Genomic DNA, 14,345 nt, shown 5'->3' on the forward strand with positions numbered 1-14,345 from the left:
CTCACTGAAGCTTCTGCTTTTCAGTGCCTCGACAATCCTTCTTCTCTGCCTCTCTCTCAACCATTCTGCGTAAGGTAGGTGTCAGGTTATCCAGTTTAGAACAAACAAACAAACAAACAGGATACCCAGTTAAAATGTGAATTTCAGATAAACAATGAATGTGTTTTATTTTAGTATAAGTATGTCCCGTGCAATATTTGGGACATACCCTACACTAAAAAAAAATCATTTGTTCATCTGGAATTCACCCTTAACTGGGCACCCAGTACTTTATCTGACAACCATACTAAGGAGACAAGGGAATTTGATCTCCTAGATGGCAAAGTGGAAGGACCATTGAGCTGATCCCCTTCTAACCAGCTCTCCTTCAAATCCTTAGAAATCTTGCTTGCAGGGATCAATCTATTTCTCCTGCCCAGTTTCCTTGTTTCTCCAAGCTTAGGGCCAAATGTCCTTCTTTCTTGTGTAGGGGACATCAGTGTAACAGTGGGTGTGGGCTCTGTTGGAGAGTGGCCCCAGGGAGTGGATGGGGAGTAAACTGAGCAAACGGGAGTCACCCACATGATGGGAGTCTGCATCCTCTGTGGGCTGTTTTCTTATTGAGCTCCTCCGCTCTCCATCCACCTTGGATAGCGACCGTAGCTTGCACCAACAGAGCACGCAGCCTAGGCCACTGTGCCCCACAGGTGCAATCTCATTTAATACTCAGAATGATCTACAAGAGAAATGCAATCCATCCCCACTTTACAAATGAAGCTTGAGAAGTGGAGCAACTTGGCCATGGTCAGATCACCAGTGAGTGGTCCATAAAGGATCCAAACCTGGTCTACCTGCTGAGCCAAAGACCCAAAGCCATGGAAGGCTAGGAAGGCTCCATGCTAGGGGAAAAGGGCTCATCGGAATCCCCCAAAATTAAACAAGGTAATCTCCTTTGGATAAGCTCCTTTTTGGCACCAACACCAACACTTTACACTCCTGATAGCATTGTATTTGTTTAAAGACTGTGAAAGCCGGGGTGGGCTGCCCCTGAGCCTAGCACAGCATTAATATCCAAGGGCAGCTCAAAAATTAAAATAAAATAAAAGCTTAAAAAATGAAAAAATTGGGGGGCGCCTGGGTGGCTCAGTTGGTTAAGCGACTGCCTTCGGCTCAGGTCATGATCCTGGAGTCCCGGGATCGAGTCCCGCATCGGACTCCCTGCTCGGCGGGGAGTCTGCTTCTCCCTCTGATCCTCCCCCTCTCATGCTCTGTCTCCCATTCTCTCTCTCAGATAAATAAATAAAAAATCTTTAAAAAAAAAAAATGAAAAAATTGGATGTGTAACTTCACGAAATGGACAGAGAAAGAGACTTGCCAACACCACACAGTCAGGGAATGTGCCCAATGAATGTTAGTCCCCTCTCTTTTCCCATAACTGACCCCTTGCTGCCATGTCCCCTCGTGGTCCTGCTCGCTCTCCCCCTCTTCCTTAATCTCCCAACTACCTGTCTTCATGACCCTCAGATCACTCTCTAGAGAGAGCCTCCTGCTCACCTACAGAACAGCAGCGACGGGTTTTCTGAGAAGGGAGGCAGGGCTGCTGAGGCACTGAGAGGCAGGGAGGGCAGGCCATCATCCCCCCACTGAGGTGTACACCAGGTTGCCTACCTAAGACATTCATGCCGTCCTTGAACTCCAGGCCCTTCTTGATAACCACCTTCGCTTCCTCAGGTGCCTCCATCACAGTCTCGTTCAACAAGGAGATGACAGCGTTGGTGGCATTGCCCTCCTCGTCTGACGGAGGTGCCACCAAGACTTTCTTGGTCACCGTTTGTATCTAATGGAGTGGGGGAAAACAGAAACATGAGAGGCTTGGTCGCCCAAAGCCTAGCCACTAACACGTTTTTAAAAGTTCCCAGTATGTTAACAAAATAATTAAGAAATGTCAAAACAAGGTTACAAAAGTTGGGGAATATTTGATATGTCTGTGTTTAACAAAGTGATGTTTTACTGCATAAACACAGTGGGAAACGATTGTCCTCATCACATGATAATTACAGGATTCATAACTTTCATTTGTAATATAGTGTGATCCAGTAACAGGACACAAACTTCAAGGTGGGGGACAGACATCTACTCCTTATATTCCTATGACGGTAGCCCTGCATCTTGGAGACAACATCCAGCATCCAACATGGAGGCTCTTCATAATTGTGAAACCAGTTGGATGACCCTTCTTGCCTCTTGGGAGGGGCCCAGGATCTGGTCAAGAGTAGGAGAGTGAGGGTCTTGGCAGGGATCAGGTGATGCCTCATGGTCCACCTGTTTTGCTCCTTCCTGCCTGGTACCTGTCTGGCAGGTAGGCAGAGTCTTCACAGACCGATTCTCATTTGGGCTCCTTCCAGAGTCATGTTCTGCTGGACATCTCCATCTGGTCACCAGATGTACTAGATGCCAACAGCTGCCATGACAGGGATGTTGGCTTATATTTCAGATCAAAGTGTAAGGAGAGAAGACCCCCACTCCTTCTAGGCAATGATGCCAAGCCTTGCTCAATGTTTCCCAAGCATCTCTGTGCAAATGGCCCTCAAGAAACTTTCATGCTATTCCTCGACATCTGTGACACCCATTTTATTTTTAAAGGTGCCAGGCACCCTGCAAGCACAGTGCTGTGAAAATTCACATCAGAGCCCAGAGAAACAATACCTCCAAGGGCATTAAAATAGAACTCATGCAGAATCCTAGAATGTCAGTGCTGGTATGTAGTAGGCAACAGATGGCTGAACCCTGAATAGATATGGAAGAAGAGGGGAACTCAAATGACTTGTCAATCAACATAGAGCTCTTGGCAGGGCTGGGACTTGAACTCAGAGGGCCTGAGTACCACTGAATTCTTCCACTCCCTAGGCTCCATGGATCCAATCCACTGTGGCTGAGCCTAACAGTGAGCAATGCCAAACTGACCAGCTATCCAAAGTGGGAGAGAAGGAGGAGGTGCTCTGTTTTAACTTGACCACCTGCACCTGTGCAGGGAGGGAAGAAGCTCAGGCTGAGTGTGCAAGGGGAGAACAGGAAGCTCACGGCCCTCTTGGTCTGCGCAACATTGGCATGAAGAAAGAACACAGGAATGATCAGAAGGGAAGCTTCTGTGAGCAACAGAGTCACGTTCCCAGGGGAAATGGGAGGACTCGAAGCGAGCTGTGGACCTGTCCTGGGAATGCTAAAGAAGCCAAGGCTTGAGTTCAAAAGACTAATGGCCATGGTGGTAAATAAATGGTGGCTCTCAGGATCAGGTGGGCAGCCAGGTGCTTCATGTTTGACCTTTATCATCTCTTCTGTCAACCATAGCCCCTCAAGGCTCACATGGCTAACTAACTGCAGGGCAGACAGCTAGCTAGTTGCTGAAGCAGGATTCAAAATGAGTAATGTTTGACTCCAAAATCAGCTTCCAAACAGCACGGACCAGCGGCTTAAGTTGCAGGCAAGTTGATAGGGATACTGGAACACAGGTCTGGTTTCTGCCTGAATTCTTGATCCAAGCCTATTTGGGTTGGACAACGCCATCTAGGTGCCAACTCCAGTCCACCCGAGTCCAAGCCACCAGGGTCTCTCACCTTAGAACCTGCAAAAGCCTGCTCACTGCCATTCCCAACCCCCTTCTAGTCTACCTGCAAACATCAGGTATGTCTAGCTACCCAGAGCTCTGTCTGCATTCAGAAAATAGAAAAAGAATTGTCTCCCTGCCTAAAACTCTCTTAGAATAAGTACCCGAGTCTGACCCTGGCCTACCAGGTCCTGCCTGAGCTGGGCTTTGCTTCCCCCAGCTCACTCTACCTCCCACACATTGGCCTTCCTTCTCTCTGGAGGCACCTCCGCTTGGCAGGCTCCGCCCCCAGTCCTCAGCAGGCTCCGCCCCCAGTCTTCCACCCAGCTCAGCCCTTCCCTCACTGTTTCAGCTCAGGTGTCTCTCCCAGTTACTGCAGAGCCCATCATCCTGCCTCCAGCGCTCAGAGCGCACTTATCTTAATTTTTTAAATAGCTTGTGTATTTACCTGATGTTTGTTCTGGTCTGTGTCCCCCACCCCCTGAATGTAAGTTCCACTGAGCAGGGACCCAGACGGTCTCATTGCCTGTGGTGTCCTGTGCACCACAGACAGCCTGGCACCCAAGAGGTGCTCAAAAATACAGAATGGACGAGCAAACACAAATCACTGGATTCTCCGGAAGAGAAGACCCACGTGGTCCCTATAACTGGGTTTGATGGCATGTGGTCAGGCCACACCTTACAGCCCGTTGCTCTCCTGGAAACCTCAGCCTGGTTCACCTCCCTGCTCTGTAAGACACGGGGCCTGCCGCCTGGGGAAAGGCAGCCTTTGCTCTGGGGACGTGCACTTTCCTCTTTCCATCCCTGTGTCTAACCCTGGTCATGAAGCGTGCCCCCCCCCCCCCCTCCCCCCCCCCCCTTGCCCCCCCCCCGCTCCCCCGCCCCCCCCCCCCCCCCCCCCCAGCCAAGACAGGCTTCTTCTTGTCACGTTCAGCTGCATCCCAAGGGCATGGAAGGCACCTCCTGGGCACCCTTTCTCTCTGGTAATGCGATGTCACCGTACAAGGATTCCCTCTCTCTGAGCCATCTTCAAGGTCCCCCTGAGCCCATGGATTGCTCCTAGTTTAAGACTCCTTTCCTCTAGGCTGCCTGGAGTCCAGCTTAAGGAATCCGCATGCTCCCTTACCCTGAGCAGCCGACACTTGGTTTAGGCTCAGGTCATGATCTCACGATAGTGAGATGGAGCCACGTGTCGGTCCCCCCTCTCAGCGTGGGAGTCTGCTTTAGATTCCCTTTCCCTCTCCCTCTGCCCCTCCTGCTCCTGTTCTCTATCTCTCGCTCTCTAAAATAAATAAATAAATCTTTTTTAAAAAAGTAAGATTCTGGGGCGCCTGGGTGGCTCATTTGGTTAAGCATCTGCCTTCGGCTCAGGTCATGATCCCAGGGTCCTGGGATCGAGCCCCGCATCAGGCTCCCTGCTTGGCAGGAAGCCTGCTTCTCCCTCTCCCACTCCCCCTGCTTGTGTTCCCTCTCTCACTGTGTCTCTCTCTGTCAAATAAATAAATAAAATCTTTAAAAATAAATAAATAAATAAAAATAAGATTCTACACAATTTTTCCTGATTGTTCTAACTCAAAGGGACAATGACACTGGGCTTCGCTGGGGGACTAAGGGTTCACGCCTCATGAATGTTGCCAGCAGAGGGGTGGGTCCAGGGTGGGGGCAGGGCAGGGAATGGCTCAGCCCCCAGTGGCTCTGCCATGGGTAGCTCCATGCCAAGACTGCCTTTTGACCAAACAGGTCACCGAGGGTGAGCATGGCGTCACATGTGTGAGCACGGCTCACCGCAGACCAGAGCAACGGCTCCAGGTGCCTGCCTGCTTCAGTCCTGCCTCGCTGACTGGGATGAAGGGGTCTCCTTGTATGGAGCATGGGCACGACGGGGCCCAAGAAGGAGGCCCTGATCCCCCCATCCCCACTTCCACAGCTACACTTCCAGAGTGCTCTTTTCAAAATGTTAACAGTAGACTGGACTCCCGGTTGTGTCCATCTCCCCAGAGCAGGCAAATGCATCTTTCAAAGTGGGCTGGCAAGGGGGGCAAGCACGTTCTACTGAGGGAGGAGCAGGAAGCACCCCTCCCCGGCCTGCTGCTCTTCCCTCCCCAACCAACCTCCCCGGCTGAAATGGTTTCCTTTATTTTTGTTATTATTATTTTTTCATTGGAGCCTTTTTGTTTTGCTCTTTATTATTTTTTCTTTTATTTTATTTTTATTTTTTTATTGAAGTATAGCTGACCCACAAGATTACATTAATTTCAGGCATACAACATGGTGATCGCACAAGTTGATACATTATGCCCTGCTCAGCCCAAGTGAAGCTGCCCTCCGTCTCCACCCAATACTACTACAGTAGCATTGACTATATTCCCTCCGCTGTACCTTTCCTCCCTGTGACTTGCTCATCCCATCACCGGAAGCCTGTGTCTCCCACCCCCCTTTGCTTGTTTTGCCCATCCCCCACCCCCTTCCATCTGCCAACCATCAGTTTGTTCTCTGTATTTATAAGACTGCTTCTGCTTTTTGTTTGTTTATTGTTTATTCATTTGTCCTGGTTTTTAGGTTGCATCTACAAGTGAAATCATATGGTATTTGTCTTTCTCTGACTGACTGATTTCACTTAACATCATACCCTCTGGGTCCAACCATGTTGTTGTAAATGGTGAGATCTTACTCTTTTTGATGGCTGAGTAATATTCCATTGTGTGCGTATATATACTTACACACACACACATCTTCTTTATCCATGAAACGCTTTTCTTTAACATGACTCCGTGCTATAAGGGCCAGCAAAGTGGCACTGGAAATCAGAGAACATATCCTAACCCAGAGTCATTCGGGCTCAGCAATGGTTGGCAACAGCATTTTGGGGGCAGCTGGGAATGCAAACTTTTCCTCCAGGCAGCCTGTTTCCTAAGTTCGTTCTTCTGTGATGCCCTGCAAATGGCTGGAGCAGGTTCTTTGGTTCTAGGTGACTTCCTACCCGGACTAATGGGAACTGGAGTATATTCTAACCTAACGACCTTGGGTCTAAACAACAGGCTGGTGAGTAGGGCCTCGGCAGCTCTCTCAGTGGTTCCACTCATTAGAATCATCCATTTTTTAAAATCATAAGGCTTTAAAAAATTGATCTGCCTGTATGCAGTTGGTAGGAGTGTACATTAATACAAACTTTTGTAGAGCCATTTTGCAACATCCAGCAAATCTGAAATACAAAACTCTTTGGGAAGACATTAGCGTCCAAGAATTTATTTTTTAGATATACTACACAATCATGAAAAGAGACAGAGATGATGCCAGAGCCCTGTTAAATGAAAAACAAGTGCAACGTGGTATGTGTAATGCAATACCCCTTGGGTTGCACTTTTTTCTTTTTTTAAGATTATGCACACATGCGGGGCAGTTGGTTGAGCGTCTGACTCTTGGTTTGGGCTCAGGTCATGATCTCAGGGTTGTGAGATTGAGCCCCACATCGGGCTCTGAGCTGAGCACAGAGTCTGCTGGGGTCTCTCTCCCCCTCTGCCCCTCCCCATGCTCACACACTCTCTCCTGCTCTCTCTCTTGCTCTAAAATAAATAAATAAATAAATCTTTAAAAAAAGATCATGCACACATGCATACTATATATGTGGAAGGAAACAAAATTCCCAACATGACTAGTTCTAGGGAAGGGAAGTGAGGACTTGACTCCTTAGGTGCATCTACACTGTTTAAACTTTTTACAACCCTCATGTATTACTTCCACAATTTGAAAATACCCACTCCCTGGGCCCACACTAGAGATTCTGATTCTGTAGGGCATGTGTATTTTTTAAATCTACCCCATGAGGTTTTGCTATACTACCACTACTGAGACCCCCTGGGCACTCTAGAGGGTTGTGGGCAAAAGTGATAAAAATGTGCCCTTGGACAGCACACAGAGGCGAACCAAAAAATAAGGAAAGAGGTAACGGGGGGAAAAAAAAAAAGGCAAGAAAGGGGAATCCCAGAACAAAGAGATGCTAAGTGAGTTGGAAAAAAAAAAAGGAAGGCTAATAACGAAAAAACAAAAACAAAACAAAAAAACCCCACAACTTTAATCCCCAAATCCTGCTCCAAATCATCTCATACAAGCTCGAGAGAGATAATTAAATGTAAGAAAACTGCTCCCCAGGGCTGGTTCACTGAAACACTCTCCAAGTTATTATCCTGATAACTTAGGAGGCTGGAGGGCAAGAGCATAGGAACTTTGGGTTACCTGTTGAAAGCAGGCTTGGACCAGGTTTTCAGGAAAGAGATTTCGAATAAGGTCCAGGAAGGCATCTAGGCTGGACACTTCATCATTCTTCTTCCCGGGCCCCAGCTGCTTCTTGAGTTTGGGGTTCCCCGGGTGGATAGCCAAGACCAGGATGACCCCCAGCACGGCAGCAATGATGGTTGTAGACATGTAATAGACCATGGCTCTTGTGCCTAAGCGCCCACTGGCTTTAGCATCCAGGCCCGACAACCCTGGATTGAAGACATTGGAAGGATTAATCCTGTGATGTCTCCATTAACTGCACATCTCTGCATACCTATAACATGGCTTTGTATTACTCAGATGCATTCATGGTTGATTAAACCTCCTCCTACTAAAGATTTCAATCCTACAGTTTACAGTTCTATTTTTTTTTTTAGATTCTAGACAACTGGGGAGAGTTGACGATCTCTTGTTCAAAGTTTATAAACCTGATCTCGCTTGTTCAGAGTTTATAAACTGATCGGTGACTACTTTTCATCAGTCCGCAATAGTGAGTTCAAGTTGAATATATTCCATTTTTAATTCTGAGATGATGTCCTTCCCACTTATTTGGTATTAAGATATCCTTTCTTTATGAAGTTTTGGTGCTAGTACCTGCTGGTTTCTACTTTTTTTTTTTTTAATGTCCTCAATTAAAAAATGAGAAGCCAGTAGGTCTGGTGATTGATATCAAGAGTCTAGCATAGTGATCTAGCACAGCCCTCATTCCTCCAAGGTGAAGCATGGTGGAGACCCACATTTTCCAACCTAGTGCAGACACTAGAGAACACAAAGGTGGGACTTTGTCTATACTCTGGGAGGTCCTATGATTGTTAAAGGAAATTCCAAGCCAAGTCACAAAAACTCCTACCTTCACTGGGTTTTTTCCCAGTTGTTTCTTCAATTTTTCTACTTCCTGGTTTCAGTTTCTGCTTTTACTAGACAGAGACATTGTAGCACTTGCTGTGGGGGAGGAAGTCATTGTTGTAAGCTTTCCTGAATTGAGCTGACCCATATATGAGCCACTTCTCCTTACCTAAAGTCGGATTCTGGCCAACAGATGCTCAGTTTCCTGGCCAGTCTGCCCAGTCTAAGGACTGTTAAGCGGGCATGGAGAACATTTTCTCTGGTTTGCAAAGGAGCCTTTAAGGTGAAAGTACAGTGTCGCTCAGTCTGGGGCTGAATGATGAGACCTTGCATTCACCAGGCTCAGTGGTCGACCAGAGATGAGACTCTAGAACAACCTGGCTTAGCATCTGAATCTCTTGATGTTTCCAGAGCCTCACTTCCTTTATAAGGGGGAGAGTTCAGAGCGACGGCTTTCTTAAGGTCACCCCGATGGCACCCAAATGTCAATCAAAGCCTAGCTTCATCCTTAACTCAGAGCTCAGTCTCTAAACTACATCAATTTGTATCCTATTTGAGCAATATCATTTGGTAAGGAAAAAACTGCCAGTATAAGCCCATAGAAGCAAAAATATTCTTTCAAATAAAACAATTCTTTCAGCCCAAAACAAGTGAACATGATCTACACATTAAGGGAGCTTTTCTTCCAAAAACCTCAAAGGGTTTCATATCTAGGCTTTATTTTATTTTTCATACCCACTTCCCTCTATACCCAGTTAAATAGTTAAGAGAAAATTTCCTTTTCTACCTGTTACTTTTATTTATCAGTATCTGAACAAAGTATAACTTGGAAGATGAGAAAAGTATACATTCAAAATTAAAATCTCTATCATTTATCATCACTTTTAACATGTGTTTCCTTTTCATCTTTTATTGCTAGACAGACAGATGGTCAGAGTGACCAACAGATGCAATACTTTTTTTAGGATTGATAATCCCCATTTGAGAGACAGGACAACCAAGGCTCTGAAAGAAAATGACACAGACAATCACATTCATTCATCAATCAGATTGAGATTCGATGGTCAGCCCACAAACCAGAGCAAGAGTATGATCTGGGCCAGGCTCCAGAGAGGTGGTCTTACCTGTGATTAAGCTGGAGATGATGAGAGGGAGGATGAGCATTTTTAGCATCCTCATGAGTATATCCCCTGGGAAGGCTATTAACATGACCACATCAGGGTGGAGAGGAGATGCCAAGCGAAGAAGCCCTCCACACACTGCCCCCAGGATGACACCTAGAAGGGAGAGGGGGAAATATCTGAATTTCTGTTTTGCCTGAGTCAAATGAATAGCTCTAGAGGTTCAGTGACATTGACCTTTCTCATACCTCCCCATTATTGGATGATGAATAACATGTAATGAAAATACCATTGGATAAGTAAAGTTGATTTTAATGACTGGTGAGAGAATATTGGTGTACCTCCAACTAGTCTAACAAGCAGCTCTGGGAAGGTCAAGGAGAGCCTTCTCAAGGCTTTATGAGGAAGATATATGGTGACTTGACTAACTTCTTTGAGGATACTGTTCACTTGTACCGTCAGAGATCGTCAGCAGAAATAATCCATAGTACCAAATATTGCCTCCTACCCCCCAGCCTAGGCCTGGCCAGTGGCAAGGTGCTTAATGTATTTCTTCCCTTTCTAACTGAGGAACATTTGATTTACCAAGCTAGTGTGACTTTCCTTTTTCTTTCTATTTTCTTTGGCTCCCAACAATTTCCCCATGGCTCATTCTCAAGAAGTTTTGTCCTTGACTTCTATGTTCTCTTACATAATCTTGAGACTTGCTTTTGTGGGAGACTTTTATGGGAGATTAGGGGGCGTCTCTAAAAGTATGTAATTTGGGAGGAAACAATTTGGGCAGAGTTGCTAGCAGGAGCCTTTCACTTTGCATCCTCGGGGATTCCACAAGACAAACTGGATATCAGCAAACAGGCAGCCAACATAAAAGATTCTTTTATGAAACCACAAATCAGGTCATAGCACCACTGGCTGAGAGGAAGGGCAGAAGTTCCTAGGTCCATAGGCTATGGTGTTAACTCCAGGGATGTGCAGGGAGGGCTGTGGCCAAAAGCCTGATCTTTTTTTACTTCTACAAGAGAAAAACATACTTCTTGACGACCTACGATGAGTGAAATTTCTTTATTCCAAAGTAAGCTTTGGAAACCCCTACCACACCTCTGTCTTCTTTCACTAAGTAACCTGAACTGTGGCAAGCCTGCAGTTCTGACCCTGGTCCACTGACGTCCAAGATGACGGACTCAAAGGAGGAGAAGCCAGGGAGCTGAGTGGGGAAAGGGCTGGAGGTGAGGAGTTGTTCATTGCTCCTGTGTGTTGCCTAAGAGAGAGCTGAAGAACAAGAGGGCTCAAGAGAGGAAATGGTGTGGTTGTCATTACAAGACCCTGCAATTTGCCCCATTTCCGATAAACCCTGGTTGAAAAACTAAGATCAAGATTGTGTCATCAGTCACACCAAAGGACAACCACAGCCTGGGCGAGGTCTGAAGCAGAGGAATCAGACTTTGGAGATGGAGCCAGAGCAGATCAAGGCTTCAGAACAAGCCTCTTCCACCCTGACCTCATTAGCTAATGTGCTAAGCTAATTGAAGGTAATGAGGTGTTTGTAGGCTAGACCTCTGGAGCCCTCTTAGTGGGGTTTTCAGCACCTGCTGCCTTTATCTTCAGGCAGGTATTCCTCTAAATGTGGTATGCCGACCATCTGCTTAGGAATCACCTAGAAGTTTTGTTAGGATGCAGATTGCAAGACCTCACTGCAGATGGCCCAAGCTCTCCATGTGCAGGGCCAGGAATCAGCACGTTAACACACTCATAGGAAGTTGTAAGAACGACTAGAATCCCAAGGAAGAAAATGCATGGCTGGGGCAGGTGAGGGGAAGATTTATCATCAAGGCAGCCATGCCTGGGCAAAGGAGGCCTTAGGGAGGACACGAGGCTTCCTTCCAGTGGGAGGGCTGGCTGTGAGACCCAGCTTCCCCAAAGAGCCAGGAGAGAGCCAGGGAGGAGGGGCAGCACCTGTCACCTACCGAACACGGTTAGCGTGAGCAGGAGATTCTTCCCCAGCTTGTCACACAGACGCAAGCCTAGATGCCGCTGCTTCGGTTCCTCCGAGCTGAGATGGCTGTCGTGCATTCGTACCTCCACCTGCTTGGGCATGTTGTTGGCACTGCGATAGGAGCACAAGGAGTGGTTAGGGCCCGCTGGGTGCCGCCCAGATACAGTCGGAGGCGCTCAGGCAAGAGCAGATGAAACAGGCCTCCCCCAGGCACAGCGGGGTATCTGGAACCACTGGTAGGAAAATAAAAACCAGAGCAACTCAGGGTACTCTGAATTCCAGTTTATCTGTAAACAGGACACCAGGACACACTGAACATCCATGTGCCAGGCACGTCTATCCCTACCATCTTGGATCATCATGGTAAAGATCGGGATGCCCGGGTGGCTCAGTCATTAAGCGTCTGCCTTCAGCTCAGGTCATGACCCCGGGGTCCTGGGATGGAGCCCTGCATCGGGCTCCCTGCTCAGCGGGGAATCTGATTCTCCCTCTCCCTCTGTCCCTCCTCTTCTCTATCTCTCTGTCTCAAATAAATAAAATCTTAAAAAAAAAAAAAAGGCATACCACAAGGAGTGGTGAGGTTTTTCCCTAAGAGTTGCCTACCATGGTAACTCTGGAAGGCAGGAATCCCTGCCCCATCTTCCAGAAAGTAAACTTGCTCAGGGTCACAAGGCTAAAAGAAATGGAGATATAAACCCAGATATGTCTGCCTCTAAAACCTGAGCTCTTTCATTCTTGTATCAATGGCAAAACGGTGACGTCTGAATGACCTAAGGTCAGAAGAGTCATGACCTAAGTCATGCTACATTAAAATGCCTCTGAGCTCAAGCTTTCCCCATCCTGGTCATAGAAAAGTCATAAATGTGGGTAGGCCAAGCTTTGCCTCTCTTTTGGAAAGGATGGTTTACCTAGTTTGTTTGTTTGTTTTTAATTCAATCTACTGTGGTTTTTAAAAGGTCATTTGCATTATCAGGACTCTGTTAAGCTGCCCGAGTCATGCCCCTCAGCGTCAAAGAAGGATGGCTTTAAGAAGCACATCATCACCTTCATCCCTCAATACAGCCTAGCCCTTTTCCAGATAAACCCCATGGGAACCCAAGCTGTGGGGAGAGTCTGCAGTGAAACCCTTGTTGGGGTAATAAGTACACCACCTCTTTGTCCAACTTTGCCATTTGCCAGGCCAGTAAGATTTCAAATTTAAGCTCGGAGATTGACATAAAAGGCCTTTTTTTTTTTTTTTTTTTACTTTGACAACTTAAGACACTTTTGTTAGCTGCCATTTCCAATCACCATCATGTGATTACAAATTTTTTGCAGTCTTTAACACCAAGAAAGACAGGTCACAGTCTCCGAATAAATGGCAACGCCTTCAAGATGGGAGGGTGTTAACCTTACCCAGACTTTCTCGCCACAGACTGGAAAAGCCTTCTTTGGAACCAGTATCAATCTGCAGGCCAGTGGTTTGGAATCACTGGTTATAATAGAAATAGTGTGGGTTTTGGAAAGAGGGAACCTGGGATTCAAATCATGCCTCCATCACTTGCTAGCTGCGTGGTATGTAGAAAGAAGGCCTTGATGCCTCGCTCATGGAAATGAACGTGATAACGTGTGTTCGCGACCTGGCATGAGACCTTTGCAGGTGGTGCCTTCATGCAGGGAGCACGGAGACACGCAGTCTTCATCAAGTTTGTGACAAGGGTGACATGGAACGCAGGGGACCTACCTATTTGCACCACCATTCCAACAAGACACCAAGCTTAGCTTCCAGAGTCTCAGATTGAAGACCAGGGACCCAAACACAACTACTTACTTTTTCGTAACAGGCTGCTTAATACACTTGCTACCAAAATCCTATGAAATTAGGAATGATGTTTCATGGTCTGGTTAGAATATTACTCCAAAATATTACTCCAAATATATAAGCATCTTGGTCTCCCCTTAGTGACCTAATTATCTACTCATCTGGTTCGTTTTGGGGCAACCCCTGACTAGCTGATAATGTGTGTGGCTGATGATCACCCAGACTGTCTAAAGATAAAGTAGGACAGGCCTGCTCGCAGCAAGCAGATGAGGGCCAATCTGGTCAGCAAGCAACAAACCCCACTTCCTCTAATCACCAAGCAAGACAGACAGGAAGGCTCTTTGGACGACACAGCAGGGGAAAATGATCAAAATGATCTTTTTTAACAAGGACAGACCCCAAGTCAATGTTTCCACTGGGATCTTTTGATATTTTTAAACACGTCTCCAGCCAGTCATCTGAAGCTCTAAACCAAGAAATGGCCAAAAAAGGGAGGCCATGTGTGTCTCTGAATTAGAGAAGGGATCTCTCAGGCAGCCTTTGGTATCGCTTGGCATCCCCTCGAGATCGTAATCCCCTGCCTTCTGCTTCATTTGAAGCCATTTTGCCACCGAAGTTAGACTCGGGCCCATGGTTGGTATTTAAGTGAGACTAACAAGTATTTACACCAAACGTTCTGGAAGGTTCCACAGGGTAGAATGAAAGTGTCAGGCATCAAAACAGTCA

General features: G+C 46.8%; 1 protein-coding gene across 1 annotated transcript in view; it reads right to left on the reverse strand.

The window, feature by feature from the left end:
- The window catches only part of SLC1A2 (solute carrier family 1 member 2), a 48,936-nt gene extending 37,011 nt beyond the window's left edge, over positions 1-11,925 (reverse strand). The window contains exons 1-4 of the mRNA XM_035012568.1: positions 11,790-11,925; positions 9,829-9,981; positions 7,817-8,067; positions 1,648-1,816 (exon numbers count right to left, since the gene is read on the reverse strand). Of these exons, the coding sequence (XP_034868459.1) occupies positions 1,648-1,816; positions 7,817-8,067; positions 9,829-9,981; positions 11,790-11,919 (703 nt within the window). The 5' untranslated portion in view covers positions 11,920-11,925. The remainder of the gene's footprint in view (positions 1-1,647; positions 1,817-7,816; positions 8,068-9,828; positions 9,982-11,789) is intronic.
- Positions 11,926-14,345: the final 2,420 nt, after the last annotated feature.

Source organism: Mirounga leonina, unplaced genomic scaffold (genome assembly GCF_011800145.1).
Source record: "Mirounga leonina isolate KUSES-001 unplaced genomic scaffold, KU_Mleo_1.0 Mir_166, whole genome shotgun sequence".
Lineage (NCBI taxonomy): Eukaryota > Metazoa > Chordata > Mammalia > Carnivora > Phocidae > Mirounga > Mirounga leonina.